Raw genomic sequence first — 16,369 nt, 5'->3', positions numbered from 1 at the left:
TGTGACTTACTCCCTGCATTGAATCAAAATCCTAGCTGAACAGAATTCTTTATCTCCCTGTCCTTATTTCCCCATTCTTCCTTCTTTTTCCTGTGCCCTCTCACTTGCTTGGAATGCCTACTTCCCCAACTTTCCTTTCATTTAATCTCTGCCATGTCAATAACCTGAAGAAAATCCAGTACCTTTGATTATTCATTGTGTGCCTCTCCTCACTGAGAGACTTGTTTATTTCTCCCCAAAGGGTTCCAGAGTCAGTGGTCAGTGTGCTTGTGATGACTCTGGTGCTTTCTGTACTTTGATTGCTGTAACAAACTGCCATAGACCAGGTAGCTTATAAAGAAGGCATGGCTGGAGGCTATGGAGTCCTAGGTTAAGGTGCACATTTAATATCTGGCAAGGGTTTGTCTTTGGTCTTTGCAGCCTCATGTGGTAGAAAGGTCCAGGAAACACATTCATGCCCCTTTCTTCTTTTAAATTTTTTTATTAATTAGTTTTGTATTCAGCAAATACAGTCAGTTTGGTACCATTATTAGGCTCATCCATGACCTACCCCCTCCCCTTGGCCCCTCATTGTTGAGGTAGATGGTTCATGCATTGTGGAGTTAGCCCTCAGTTATGGGTAAGATAAATGTCTCTGCATATTATGACCCAACATGTGGCTCTGACATTCTTTCCACCCCCTCTTCCGCAAAATTTCTCTGAGCCATGTTGGGTTCATTTTTGTTCTGGTTCAGTGATGAGGTGTTGGGGGCCTCTGGGGCTCTGGCTCTCTGATTTGGTAGGAGTTTATTTTTCTTTGTGCTGATCTTCTTCCCCCTTGTGCTGGTCCCCAGTTCACCAGGAAAACATCACTCTTGATTGTTTCGCCAATTTTTCTTAGTTTCAGCCGGGGCCTCTTTGAGGTATGATGGGGTGGATGTCTCCTTAGGATCTACATCTGTCTGAAAAAGAGAAGCAGAATCTCCAACGGAGAGTAAGTTAGCACCAGGACAAATGAGATAACCCTTACTTTTTTAATAGAGAATTTAATGGGTGTAGGCCCTTTTGTAGCCCTTTTTTTTTTTTTTTCTAGCCCATTTTTGATAGTAGCTTGATAATGGAGAGTGGGCTTATGTTTGGATATGGTTCTGACTTGTTTCCCAGCTACAGCTCTGGGTCCCCTACCACTGAGGGGATCAGTTAACCAAATCAAGAGCAGTTGGTTCCCCACCATAGCTGTGTGCCACTATTGCACTTGTTTGGGCATCACAACAGGTTATTTGCTGGTAAGTAGGTTAGACCATGAGTTGCTTGGACAGATATTGGTCATTTTTCCCCAGTCGCCCATGTAGCACCTTCTGGCACTAGACGCGCTGACTGTGTGGGGACTGACTCTCTTCCAGCTTCCAGCCATGCCATCCCATTTTATGTGTCGACCACATAAAGTGTCTTCAGCAGTAGGGTCTTACCACTAACCTTTGGTGGGTCATCAAGTACTTAGACAGAAATCTGTCTTACTCTTAGGAAACCTTGTAGGTCTCTCTGATCCAAAGCTCATTGTGGATGATAGCCACATGCTGGTACTGGGAGTTATAGGTCAGTGCCCACTAAGAAAAGGAGGAAAAAGATAACTAATATACAAGAGTTAGAGAGAAGAGAGAGAGGGGGGCGGGGAGGGAGGGAGGGAAGCTGTAGAAGATTAAGGTTAGTATTCATCATACCCTCTCCAGTGTCTTGTGGTTCAGATGTTCCCTCTAAGGGCCTGGTGAAGATTCATTAAGGCATTGCCCTCATTGCCTAGTAAGTTCTCCAGTGCCTCTCTCTACTGTGAACACATTGGGTATTATGTTGGTAAATACCTTTTGGATTTCAGCTTTTCCATTCAAACAATAACAACAGTCTTATTTGGTTTACAGAGCCTCTGAAATATTGCTTAGGACTTTAAAGAAAATAGATCTGGGACTGAAGAGATGGCTTAGTGGTTCAGGTGTGTGCCTGTGAAGGCCAATAATCCCGGTTCTTTTCCTCAGGACCCATGTTATCCAGATGCACAAGGTGGCACATATGTCTGTAGTGTTCTCATTTTTTCTCTCTCAGATAAATAAGTGAAACATTAAAAATGTTAAAAAATAAACAAGAAAATAAAATTGGCCTGAGGACCTTGGTAGCTAGGTTATTGTGGACAAGTCATTAACCTTTGACACAGTTTCCCCATCTATGAATCAGGATAGGTCTTTCATTTCCGAGTGGTTGCATGCTAATTTGTCAGCAGTGTTATTGACAGCCACTATACAAGTAAAACAACCGGGAAGCATTCTTTAGTTGGAAATAATAAATTTAAATCTTATACTTTCTTTTAAAAATTAAATATGTACCCCTATATAACTTGTAACAAAAAAGACTTTTACTTCACTGATGGGAAGAGACTAGCGAAGAAGGCCTGAGCTGGGGAAATGGCTTAGTAGTTAAGGTGTTTGCCTGCAAAGCATATGGACCCCAGTTCGATTCCCCAGGACCCATGTAAGCCAGATGCTCGAGGGGGCATGTGCGTCTGGAGTTCATTTTCAGTGGCTGGAGGCCTTGGCATGCCCTTTCTCTCTATCTGCCTCTTTCTTTCTCTCTCTCTCTCTCTCTCTCTCTCTCTCTCTCTCTCTCTAACAAATAAATGAATAAATAAATAAAAGAAATAAATGAATAAATAAATAAATAAAAGATGGATGGCTGGATGAATGTAGGCAGATGGCTAGATGGGTGAGTGGGTAGATGAAGGCATGGATGAATGAATGGATAGTTGTGTGGAAAAGTAACAGCAAAACAAGTGCGTGCACATTTATATGTATACATATAGACATATCTTCAAATTAACTTAACACCACTTTCCAGTTTTTACTGAAAATAAACAGTTTTGCTCAGAGCCTACCTTCTAAAGTATATGTGACAAATACCTGTTTTCTTCCCCACTTTAATGAGTAATTAATAAAAACATAATCTCTATCATCAGCCTGATCTCTCTCTCTCTCTCTCTCTCAGAGCTCTCTCTGCCTCTTTCTCTCTCTGTCACTCTCAAATAAATAACTAAAAATAAAAACAACAACAAAAAAAATTTTTAAAAATCTATTTTCAGTAGTAATTAGGTGTTGTTCATTTCTATAACCTTTCAGCACTTGACATTAAGTCACTAGGACTTTTTGACATGCTTAGGTTCTTCTGAATGCTCATTGGGAAGACAGTCTATGGAGAGGAGATATTTTTCATTTATTATTACATGTTATATACTAGACTACCTCAAAAAATATAAAAGAAAAAGAGAATCAATACCTAAACAATGATATCATTATGCATTTAAATATGGATGAAGATTATAGTTTGGGAATATTCATATAAAACAATAATCTCTGGAAGGTGGGAATATAGAGTAATTGTTACAATACATACCTCTTACATTATGAAGATATGTTGCAATCCTGTTAAGACTTTATAATTTAGGCTACGGGTGTTGGCATATGCCTTTAATCTCAGCACTTGGGAGTCTGAGATAGGAGGATCTCTGTGAGCTAGAGGTCAGCCTGAGGCTACATTGTAAATTCCAGGTCAGCCTGGGCTAGAGTAAGACCCTACCTCAAAAAAAAAAAAAAAAAAGAAAGAAAGAAAACTTACAATTTAAATTTAATTCTTCAATTTTAAAAAATATTTTGTTTATTTACTTGAGAGAGAGAGACAAGAAAAAAGAAGAAAGAGGCAGAAAGAGAGAATGGGCACACTAGGGCCTACTACAGACAAACTCCAGATGCATGTGTTACCTTGTGCACCTGGCTTATGTGGGTCCTGGGGAATCAAACCTGCCTCCTTTGGCTTTGCTGGCAAGTGCCTTAACTGCTAAGCCATCTCCTCAGCCTCTGATTCTATAATTTAAACATGATAAACCAGACTGTAATTTGAAGAGTTGTACCTATTCTCCTTTTAGAAATATTTCACATGTCTTTCTTGTAAGTAAACATAAACTCCCATGTTCTTAACGCCCAGTGGGTCATAGGGAATTAGTTACCTTCTCAACATTTTCAGAATGTTGTCAATTTGATGTGCTCTCATAGAATACATTTGAAATGCTAGTATATTGTCAAAAAAGGAAAATGCAAGAACCTGAAGATTAATTTGCTTCCTAAGGTATTGGGAGAAGAATTTCTCAACATGTATTTAAAAAGAGAAACAAAATCAGTTTGAAAGCAGGGATTGTGTTTAGAGTAAATTTTCACAGATCTTAGGACTTGGGGACTGTTGACTAAGGGCTCAGGGAGGTACAAAAGGAGGTCTGAACTTGCCTCTGAGAACTTAGGGTGTGGTTAGAGATGGGTCCTATTTAGAAACTGGAGGTATTAGGATATATCTTAGACTTTACCATCCCAGTGGCTAATTAAGGTAAGACTCTTTAGAAGTAAGATTCCTCAATAGAAGTTTCCTGAAGTCATGGACTTAAAGACAAGATTTGGGAGGGGGAAAAAAAAAGGATAAATTAACAGGAGAAATGTGGAATGTACTGAGATGAACATGGGGTTTAATAACCTGTTTAATCTCCTGCCTCAGTGATTCCATTTACATGAGAAAAAAAAAGTGTTTAAAGAAGCCAATAGAAGTATTTGTGTGAATTATTTTTCCTCTTTATTCTGTTTCACAATTAAAGCTGAAATCTGGAGAGACTGCTGCCAATATTGCTAGGGAGCTGGCTGAGCAGACCAGGAACCATTTAAATGCTGGGGACATCACCTACTCAGTGCGCGCCGTGGACCAGCTGGTGGGGCTCCTGGACGTGCAGCTGCGGAACCTGACGCCAGGCGGCAAGGACAGCGCCGCCCGCAGCTTGAACAAGGTAAGGCTGCAGCCGTGGGTCCTTCCCGCAGCCTCGCTGAGTTTTTCTTGCTTCCGTGGAGTCAGATGATTTGAAAGAGAACCAACAATTACATTCGACTGACTTCAGTATTTCATTATATTGACACTTTCTGACTCTTAAATCTAAAAAAAAAAAAAAAAAAAATTTATATATGACAGTCTCCCCATCTATATTTCCTATTTGCAGGTCTCATTTTGTAGAAGTTACTCAGTTTTGTTTGCTAAATTATGTCAAGATGAATATGGATGAATGGAATTTTCAGGTTTTTTTTCTTTAAGCATTTGTTAAAACAATTGACAGTGATTGATAGAAGTGACTAATCAGTAAGTAAAAATTTAGGAAATATTAACAAGAGCATATTACCAGTTCATGAAGAATTTGTTTTAAGGATGAGATCATTTAACCCAGTTAATATTACTTCTAGATGCTTCAAGGGCAAATAGCTGGGTCTTAACACTTATTTCATTTTAATATTTAAATTAGTCAGAATTTCTGTTATTACCAAAATTTTAAATTCTGGGGTCTATTTCAGTAAATTTCAGTTGCTAATGAGCAAAAATAGTTCATACTTTGAATTTGAGGAGAAATGCTCCTTATGAATTTTTGTTCATTTTTCTATAAAGAATTTTGATGACTGTTATTTGCATAAATTATAAGCACAAGCATATGTTGTGTATTTATGAAGAATATCATTTATTCATGTGACAAAATATTAGCCTCTTGGTGAAAACCTGTAAGAACTGTCACCATTAAGACAGTGTTTCCTGAACGGGATTTGTGCAGTAGGGATTTCAGTGATAAAACCAAATCTGCAAACCTACCGTCCAGCTAGTGTAGTTTATGTGTACATATACAAGCGAAGGATTTGTAGGGAAAGACTAATATGCCCCTAAGAAGTTCATTAAAAGGACATTCCCCCTTTAGGAAAAAAAAAAAAAAAGTGACTTTTAAAAGTTGTCTTTTAATGCTTGCTTCTTAGTTGGGTAAGAATTTCACTCTTTAAGATGGAAAAAAATTGATAGTAACTGTTTAACATAAAGAACAGTGTTACTTTATCTGGTAGATAGCTTTCTTGCATCACTTTAGTCAGCATTGAATCTTATTAAATATAAGTTATTATGATTCTCCATGCTGTGCATAAGAGAATTGTTTTTTTCTTTTTCTTTTTCACACTTGTATTCTGACAAAAGCACAGCCCAAGCCCCTGATAAAATAATCCGCAGCTGCCTCTATAATTTGGGCACGCCACGATTTCCCTGTGCGACGTCTCGGACGCACACGCAGGCGCTGAATGAACACTGCCCCAGCCCTTCTCGCCCGCAGCACAGGGAGTGGTACTTCTGTCACTGTCACGTGTCCAGACAGAGCTCTTATCTCAGTACTTTGTATCATTATTTAAAAACAGTGTTGGCAACTGAGGGTTTCAGGTAAAGCTGGCAATTAATGTCACTTTCTAACCAGCTACAGCTAATCAGCTTGCCTCCTCTGAATATCGAGTAACCCCATCACGGGCAAATTTCCATTCCTGAGGCTTCTTAATGCTCTCTTTTGTGTTCCTTTTGACTCTGTCAATTGCTTCTGTAATGTGGTTTGTCACATGTTGTCTGCATGGTGGGGTGAGGAGATAGGAGGGCAGAGCTGCTCTCTGCTTGCTGGCTGCCTCTCCTTCCCTGTGGTTCCTGGTCCCCCCTGAAGCAGTCAGAGGCCATCAGATTTGCCAAGTCAACCCGATAGAAATCAAGTGCCCTCCACATTGAAATTCGGGAGGGTTGAGAGTCCTGCAGAACCGTGATGAGGGTTAGTGATCCATGTGACAGCCTTGGCAATTTACCTGTGCTCCTCCCTCTCTTAATTCTTAGGGGCCCGGCTGCTCCTCTCCTTGAGGAGCGCATGCATTAAGACTTGGGGTGGTGTTCACTGGCCACTGAGAAAGCACCAGAGTAGAAACTGCTTCTAAAATCGGGGTGCTTACACTTGACTGCGACAGGAAAAGCTAAACAAAGCAAACAAAACAAAAGCAACAGTTGGCGGAAGCAAATTCCACAATCTAATTTATACAGTTTTGGGTCACTATTGAAGCAGCATGAATAAAATGGTATTGATTATTTATATTAGCACCAGAAAAAGTATGTTTGGGACAGAATTTGAGCTGCTGTCAATGTTTTTTTACCCCCCCCCAAAAAAAAAACAGCTTGGACTAACAGATAAACAAAGAGAAGCTTCCTTATTCCCCAGGAAGTTTCTGAAATGCTTTATTTTATTTGACTAAAACTACCAGAACTACTTTTAAGAAACAAAAGACATGACATCTGAGGATATTATTTCATTCACCCCAGTTGAAATTATTTGTCTCTTGGCTCTTGGTATTTGTCCTTTAGGGTCAAATAGTAATAATAATATATGGGCATTCTACTTTTCTGATAAATAGAATATTTTTTAACATACAAATGAACACAATGATATGTGGGACATAATTACCACGTGTCTTGTCTGAAAATTGCAAATAATCTACTGTCATTAAAAAAAAAAGGGTCCCAAACCTTTTGTTTAATTGACTTCTTTATGTCTCCATTTTGTTTACCCACAAATTAATAACTAACCTGTTGTGAACTGGATCATTTCACTTGAATGTATATTGAATTTTGCTAATTTCTACTAGATGTATTCAAAGATCTCTTTCTGCACTCACTCCTTTCTCCCACGTGGTTTGCACTTGGCTTGTTTGGAAAAGGGTTTTGTCCTCATGCGAGCCAGTTGTTGCATGTGGCTGTGGCTTAACCTTCATTTTCTTCTAGGAAATAGTGAACGGGGTGGGGCGGTGAGAATAAAAGTGTTTGTGTAATGTGTTCTTTTATTTTCCTTGTTTCCTTCTGTTACTAACTTGTTTTTTCTATTCTGTGTTTAATCTGCTGTCTTAATGGACTCAGCTTCAGAAAAGGGAGCGCTCTTGCAGAGCCTATGTCCAGGTACTTTCTGCGTTTTTCTAAATGTGTTCCGTTGTTGCGTTGTGCCTGTGGGTGATGGCATGTGTGGACATCTGATAGAGAAAGAGTACATCCCACACTGAGCTGGTGGATTCCAGGGATGGTATGAAGGCTGGGAATGGAAAGATACAGGAGAGACTGTGTATTAAAACAAACAAACTGGTGTGCCAAATTCTGTCCAACCAAACAAACACAGACTAGAACAGAGGTGCATTGGGGTGGCACCATTTGGGATCAGCTCTGAGGTGAGCTGGGTACAACCTAAGAATCAGATGATTTGTAACGTCAGTGTCAACACCTTCCATTCATGAGGGGACAACTAAGTTATCCAGCATGGACAAGGACATTTAAAGACAAGATACATTCTGGGATATTTGGAATATCCTATTTCTTGTGCAAATTACAACTCAATATATCTTTGTAAGCAACGGTCATGGCAAAAATGTTAATTGCTCTTTCATATAATTTTTATTCAGCTTAAAAATTCAGTTTCCAATCAATCAATCAATGTCATTCCTGTGATTTTTAGGTTTAATGTACAAGAACTTCCTGCCTCCCCCCTCCCCCCCGTGTGTGTGTGTGTGTGTGTGTGTGTGTGTGTGTGTGTGTGTATAGTGAAGGGGGCAGAAATAATTTAATTTTATCTTCCTTATTACTATTTCTTTTTGTAAAAACAAAAGGTAAAAGGAAAAGGTTAGGGCATTAGAAACCATGAGGCTGTGAATGTCATGCTTGGTGTATGCACCTCACTTTTAAAATCATATTAACTTGAAGTTTTTGTACAAGTGTATATTGTATGTTGAACATATTCTCCTATACCTCCTACCTTTTCATTTCCCCTTCCCTTCTGTTAGTTCTTTCTGTCCCCCTAGAGAGTATCACCTGTACTTTTTGGTCACATATATGTACATGATTTTATATACCTGTGTATAATTCAGGGATCACAAAGGACAGAAGATGGATGATCTTTTACTTTCTGAGACTGGATTAATTCACTTAACATATTTTTTTTCTAGTTATATTCATTTTCCCACAGAAGCCACTTCATTCTTTATGGTTGGGAAAATTTTTCATTGGGTATATATGCCACATTTTCTTTATACAGTTCTTTATTGATGGGCACCTAGGTATATCCATTACTCACTTATACTGAATGGTGATACAACAAAAGTGATTGTATTATAAGCTTTTTAAAGTTTATTATTTATTGATTTATTTATTTGGCAGAGAGAAAGAGGGAGAGAGAGAGATAATAGGCATGCACCAGGGCCTCCAGCCACTGCAAACAAACTCCAGACACACGTGCCACCTTGTGCATCTACCTAACATGGGTCCTGAGGGATCAAACCTGGGTCCTTTGGCTTGGCAGGCAAACTCCTTAATCACTAAGCCATGCCTCTAGCCCACATTGCAAGGTTTTAAAAGAGAAAATACACAGATGACCTCATGAGCCATGTTAGTGATTATGAGACTGGAAGTTTACTTTTGTTATTCACCATTAAATATAATAGAAGACCATTGGATTTGGTTGATGCTAATCCTAAATACTAATTTGTTCTTTTTAACTTTCCAATGACTTGGATATTCAGATTGACTGTCTTTCTGGGCAGTATGAAACTGAGAGTTGAATTTATAATTAGGAAGTCACTCAGCAGAAAATTATAGCAAAAGGGACTATGTAACCTCAGGGGGAAGCCAGTCAGGTTGTGAAAAGCACAATACAGGAAACATTGCAATGAGTGGGGATGTCACTTTTTGCTGCCAAGTGTCATTGGCTTAATTCTTACTAGCACATTCTTTTTCTTTCAGCTGCCTAATTCATACCATGAAATCTTTTATTTCCACCAAAGTAATAGGGGGAAGCACAGATTGAATTCCTGCTCTAGGACTCTGGCATCTAGTGGGCCATAATGATTACAATCTCAGTTCAGGGCTGGAGAGATGGTTTAGTGGTTAAGCGCTTGCCTGTGAAGTCTAAGGACCCCTGTTCGAGGCTCGATTCCCCAGGACCCACATTAGCCAGGTGCACAAGGGGGCGCACACATCTGGAGTTCTTTTGCAGCGGCTGGAGGCCCTGGCACACCCATTCTCTCTCTATCTGCCTTTTTCTCTCCCTGTCTATTGCTCTCAAATAAAGAAAAAGATATTCAAAAAATCTCTGTTCATTAACACTTCCGATGACCTAAAGCAGTATTGAGAGTGTTCATGTTTTCCTAGGCAGTTTCATCCTGGGAATGTGAGCAACCCCTTTGATTGTTTATGGTGTTTCAATCATTAGTTGATTATGTAAGAGAACAAAGATTTGACCCCTCCTCTCTCTCACTCATCACTAGGGCCATGCCTAAGGTCCCTGTATTTATATAGAGATTAACAAGAGAAAAGTGTTACAACTTGCTTATTTATTTACTTGCTTATTTATTGACACACAAAGAGAGATAGAGAGAGAATGGGCATGCCAGGACCTTAGTCACTGCAAATAAACTCCAGATGCATGTGCCACTTTGTGCAACTGGCTTTTGTGGGTACTGGGGAATTGAACCCAAGTCATTAGGTTTTGCAGGCAAGCTCCTTAACCACTCAGCTATATTGCCAGTTCACATGATAACTTCAGTAATATAAGTTTGTGTCATAAACTCCTTTGGAAAAAGAGACCCAGAAAAGCAGAGAAAAGTGTGTGTTTTTATACTTAGGCTGGATGAAGAGAGGTCCAGCTGAGGTAGAGTTTACTCAGGCAAAGAGGATGATACAAGATTAATGAACAAAGGGGAACTATTTGTTCCAATTCCTGGCATCTCTGGGGCCTTTGGCCCTTTGTTTGAGAATAGGTAGACACTTCACATAGAACATATTGAACAGCTTCAGATTAAGGTTATATTGTCCTTTCTCAGGTACAAGGAGAAGGTTAGGGTCAATGGGAAGTAATCTTCTACTTCTGACCTTTTCTCTAATGCCTTGAAGGTCTTTGGGTGCTCTTCCAGTCACCTTCTGGTTGCTGTGACAAAAGTCCCAACTCAAATCAGCTGGTGTGAGGAAAGGATTTATTTACATTTTTAGCACGGGAGGACCCTTCATCATGGCCCAGCAGAACAGAAGCTGGGCATCGCATCCTGTCATGTCAGCTGGGAGGTAGCAGCAAGAGAGTGAACTGGAGAAGGGGAGCTGGGATGTGGTACCTCAAAGACCACTCCAACGCAAGCTCCTCCAGCCATACTGCACCTCCAAAATGGCCTCTAACTGGGTAACCAAGCATTCCAAAATGCATGAAAAATTAGTTCAAGTTGTTTGAACAAAGAAATACACACACACACAGAAAGAGAGAGAGCGAGAGAGATTGGCAGGGGGGTGGGACAGAAGAGAAAAATTAGTATTTTTGCCTTGGGAGTTTCATTTTGAATTTAAAGACATTGCAATGAGGAGAACAGTGGTGTTTTGTGAGTGATTTAAAAAGAAGAAAACAAACTTGAACATCGAAGATTAGGAGGATTAGCTTTTAATTTGCATTTTACTTTATAAAATAATGAATCTTTGTGCACATATACTGTTGATGTTTGCCTGAGGTTTTAGCAAAGAAATTGGAGAAGCTTCGTGCACTAGGTAAAGAAATCATCTGTCAGCAGTACTGAATGTTGAAGATCATTTTAGAGCAATACTCGGGTTGTTTGTGATTGCAATCTATGCTATCCCTTTAATAGTGCCTTTGGGATCATTAGTCCAGAATTTAAATCTATGAGCCGCATGGTCAAACACAATTCTCTGATGGAAAATTAACAGCAGAGTGTATCCAATGGCTGGCTTCCTGGTGTGCTAATTGACTGGCTATGAATAAATGATTCAGCTATTGACAAAATATCTGATAAGACAGAGTACACACAGACTACTTGGGGGAGCAGAGATTCTGGGCTTAATCATACACTGCCCTACTTCTCATCATTTTCTTGTGGGTTATTATTTCACAGAATTCCCCAGTGAAAATCATTTAAAAACCTTTAGTGCATTTGAATTGTAGATACGGGTTTTATTTTTCTTATTGTTTCTGTGTTCTGATTGCATTCACAGCTATCTATGAAATAGGTAACCGATGTACTTGAGGTGACTGCCAGTCATGGTGATTTTCTCAAAAAGTGGCTTCTCTCAATGGAAAAGCAATGGTTCTTCTGGGTTGATCTGGATCATCAAACTCCATTTAGTTTCAATTCATTATTTTGAGTGCTACAAATTTGTTATGAATTATATAAATCTACCTTTTATATTTTTACTTTGTACCTTTTATTATGTGCACAAATGAAAACACAGTAAAAGCCTCTCCGTGAGATTACTACATTTATTATAGCATCACAGCAAAATGACTATGCTATACCACGGGTATAATGCCTGTCTTTGAACTAGACCCATTAGCGGAAGCTTGTATTCAGAAGATAAAGGCAAGAAGATCATTGTAAGTTCAAGACCAGCCTGGAGTATGAGTAAGGTCAAGGCTACCTGGTTAATGTAGTGTCACAAAATAAAAAGGAAAAATAGGGAGCTGGAGAGATGGCTTAGCTGTTAAGCACTTGCTTATGAAGCCTAAGGACCCTGGTTTGAGGACCAATACCCCAGGACCCACATAAGCCAGATACACAAGATGGCACATACATCTGGAGTTCATTTGTAGTGGCTAAAGGCCCCGGTGCACCCATTTTCTCTCTCTCTCTCTCTCTCTCTCTCTCTCTCTCTCTCTCTCTCTCTCTCCCTCTCTCTCTCTCTCTCTCTGCCTCTTTTTCTGCCTGTCTGTCTGTTACTGTCAAATAACTATATAATAATAATAAATCTTTTTTAAAGTTTAAAAGAAAAAATAGGGTTCAGGCCGTAGCTCAATGATTGACTGCTACTTTTTTTTTTAAGATTGAAGTTTTCTGTTAGGAAAAAAGACTGCTACAAAAGCATACTAAAACAGCTGCTATAATGTGATGGTATGAGAAGGAGCCTTGGAAATGAAAAGGACGTGACTGGGACCCAAAGGAGACGAGATGACAGGCCAAGGCCACACACTGTCATAGTCTCCCACGACCTTGGCTTCTTTCACACCAAGATTCAGAATAATGATGACTTATTGTTACGAAAAAGAACATTTACAAAGTAGGAATTATGAGACCATCATTGGGCTGAACAGTAAGCAAACTTTATTTGTCATGTATTCAGAGAAAGGGCCACCCCGTGTCACTCCAGCGGACCTCCACCTGGGTGTCCTCCTGGGTGGAGGAGCTCAAGGAAACCCAGCACTTATCACAGTTCTTATCCCATGTTCATCACAACTCTGGTGAGACTGCTATAGAGTTTTATGTGAAAATGGCCATGCAGGCAGAGTTAAATGACTTTCATCAGATCGCACAACAATATTTGAGGTGGCTCTGAAATATGAAATGAGGTTATCCTGATTCAATTGATTGTGCTCCAAACCCCTCAGATACCAGAGTAGCTGGCCGCGTTATTGGGAGGCAGGGGGAAGGACATATCATGCAGCTTGTATTTATGAATATTTTCCTATGGCATTTAAGAAATGGAGCAATTAAACAAAATTTTCACCCTTTTCCTTTAGAGACTGAGATTCAGTGATTGTGTGATATTTTATATCATTACATGAAGTTCATATCCACAAGTCATTCACTTTAGTGTCTTATCATTGGCCAGGTAGACTCTGATTAAGAAATATCATTTTAAGGGCTGAAGAGAGGTAGCTTGGGGATGAAATCTTTGCCTCAGAACCATGAAGACGCAAATAGTAATGTCAGGAATGGTGGTACACTCATGTAATCTCAGTACTGGAAAGACAGAGACAGGAGGATTCTTGTAGCTCATTGGCCAGGCAGTGTATCCTAATCTATGAGCTTGAAGTCAAGGAGAGGACCTGCTTCAAAAAGAAATGGGCAGTGTGCTTGAGAATAACACCTGAGGTTGTTTTGTGGACACACACACACACACACACACACACACCTGCACACAAGTGAGCATGCATACATACACCAGTAAAAAACATAACATTTTAAGAAAGGAAAAGGCAAGCAAAAAAATACAGTGACTCTGTTTTAAAGGAGGAGATGTCAAGCTGTTTCTCGAAGTGAGTGTGTCTTTGTGTTTCTACCAATCCACGAAGGTTCCGGTCTGCTACTCCTTGTAGCAGACAGCCTCAGGCCACTGAGATCAGAACTTCCAAAGCAGGCACAGTTACGGTGGAAAGAACTCATTGGAAGCTTAAACATCCAGGGGAGGTTTCATAATGGCAGAAGAAAAGGGCCCACTGTCACACGTCCAAGAGAAAAGCCTCAATATCTGAGGCTTCCAAAGTCTCCACAGCCTCACCAAGTGTGACTCGCCTTCCTGATGAAGCCCTCAGTGGTGGGTGAGAGAAGCTTGGGAAGTGCAACCCTGGAGCCAGGGAGACTGCTGGTGGCTCGCGGCAGAGGCGTGTGCTTGTGATGTGAGTCTGGATTTAGGAACAGGTTCTGACAAGTCATACAAGTGTTGTTCCAGTAGCTCCTGTTTTTACTAATTTTTCAACCTCACCACCATTTAAAAAGCAATGTTTGTTACCATTGTGGTCGTCTTTAGAAGGAACTCTTGTTAGCTTTTAGGAATAACTGGAATGTTTTATTTCTCTTTCTTCCTCCCTCCCTTCCTTCCTTCCTTCCTTCCTTCCTACCTTCTTTCCTTCCTTTCCTTTCTCTCTCTCTCATTTTTATTTCCTTCAAAGATGGGACATTTTCCTAGCTAGAAAGCAAACATATTTCTTTACAGAGTACTTTTTTGGTCCTCTAAATTTTAGAGGCTCTGTGTTCTTTCTAGACTATATAATCAGCCTTAATGGAAAAAAAATAAGCATATTTAGGTGTTAATGTGAGGCTTTGAGCCCTTTCTTCCTTTCTTTCTTTTTGAAATTGCTGTTAGCTCCATAACCAGTTTAAGAGGTGAATACAAAAAAGTTGACTGATATAAATAAAACACAATCACGCTAAGCTGGTTCCTTCCTTCCTTCCTCCCTTTCTTTCTTCTTCCCTTTCTCCTTCCTTCCTTCCACCCTCCCTCCTTCTCTCTCTCTCCCTTCCTTTCTTCCTTCTTCCCTTTCTCCTTCCTTCCTTCCTCCCTCCCTCCGTCTCTCTCTCCCTTCCTTCCTTTCTCCCTGTTTTCCTCCCTACCTCCTTCTATCTTTCTCTGAAAGAAAGAAAATTGTTTCATGTGTTTTTTGAAGCTTAAAAAAATAGTCCCATCAAACCTTCTGTTTCAATTTGAAGCTACAATTTGCTCATTTATTGATTTTGTTATTTTACCTTAATGATTTACTACAAATGTTGATTGTATATACCGGTAATGAACAGCCAATCTATCTTGGACTGAAAAAGCATTACATAGTAGTAAAACCAAAAGAAATCCAGAATTACTAGTTGAGCGCACATATCCAGCAATACTCTGAGCACTGAGCTTACAAGAACACACTTCCCAAACCCCTGATCTCTATTCTAGGGTGAAATTCTAGTGGTTGAGTGTAATACATGATACAGATATAAAATACATGTCTTGAAAATAAAAGTCAAATAAAAATATGAAGCAAGAAAATAAAAATAAATAAATTATTGAGTGAGATCTTTGCAAACAGATAGAGGAAAAGGACTGGAGATACTTGTGTGAGGCAGAGGGTGTTCCAGGAAATTACTGGCTGGGAAATGCTCCTTGTAGCAGACAACCTCAGGTCACTGGGATGCACTCCCAAAGCAGGCACAGTTATGGAGGAAGGGATTTATTTGAAGCTCACAGATCCAGGGGAAGTTCCATAGTGGCAGAAGAAGCTGGCCTGCCTTCCCAAGTCCAAGCAGAGAGAGAAAAGCCACCACTAACGCCATACCAGCCCAGGCAGCACTCTTCAGGAACCTCACGGGCAGAGCTCAAGCATTTTGTATATCTTTAGACTGAATTCTAAATCCGCCCCCACACCTTAGGGGTGGACCCTAGGACCCACCCACAGTGACACGTCCTCCAGCCAGGTGGCTGGAGATCCAAATTACAAGCTTTTAATAAACTCCTGAATCAATTAGGGATAGCCACTCAAAGCACCGCACTCCTCTTGGCCATGAAGGAGGACTGTGTAACTAGAACCCAGGGAACATGAGGAAGGAAATGAGACTTTCTTAGCAGTGGGGTCCTGGTTCTAAGAGACCATAATAAAGACCTCTGCCTTTGTCCTGAGATACTCAGTAAACCTTCTCATGCTTGTGAGGAAAATGGAAGTATGAAATAATGTGTTTTAAGTGGTGTATATCCATTCACGGGGGAAATGAGGGCAGGAACAATGAGGAAATGAGAGTCACTTGGATAGATGTCACAGAGCTGGATGCTGAGGTAATTCAGAACCAAGATTTAACAAAAGATAAACTCAGAATTTGGAAAGTTATTAAACTTGAAATAACAGACAAAGACAGGACTGGGAAAGGCAGAAAGATTCTAGCCTGAGAACCCTAAAGGATGACACTAGTCATCTGTGATGAGTTTGAGG

General features: G+C 40.0%; 1 protein-coding gene across 14 annotated transcripts in view; it reads left to right on the top strand.

The window, feature by feature from the left end:
* Positions 1 to 16,369, top strand: part of Adgrl3 (adhesion G protein-coupled receptor L3) — a 482,809-nt gene that overhangs the window by 293,797 nt on the left and 172,643 nt on the right. For 11 of the 14 annotated variants that reach the window (XM_045130208.1, XM_045130203.1, XM_045130200.1 and 8 more), the window contains 2 exons: positions 4,658 to 4,843; positions 7,792 to 7,830. In XM_045130208.1, the coding sequence (XP_044986143.1) occupies positions 4,658 to 4,843; positions 7,792 to 7,830 (225 nt within the window). The remainder of the gene's footprint in view (positions 1 to 4,657; positions 4,844 to 7,791; positions 7,831 to 16,369) is intronic. The other 3 variants (XM_045130202.1, XM_045130201.1, XM_045130199.1) reach the window with 1 other exon arrangement.

This window comes from Jaculus jaculus, chromosome 11 (genome assembly GCF_020740685.1).
Source record: "Jaculus jaculus isolate mJacJac1 chromosome 11, mJacJac1.mat.Y.cur, whole genome shotgun sequence".
Taxonomy (NCBI): Eukaryota; Metazoa; Chordata; class Mammalia; order Rodentia; family Dipodidae; genus Jaculus; species Jaculus jaculus.
The sequence above is the reverse complement of the archived record's forward strand: the minus strand, read 5'-3'. Positions and strand labels throughout refer to the sequence as shown.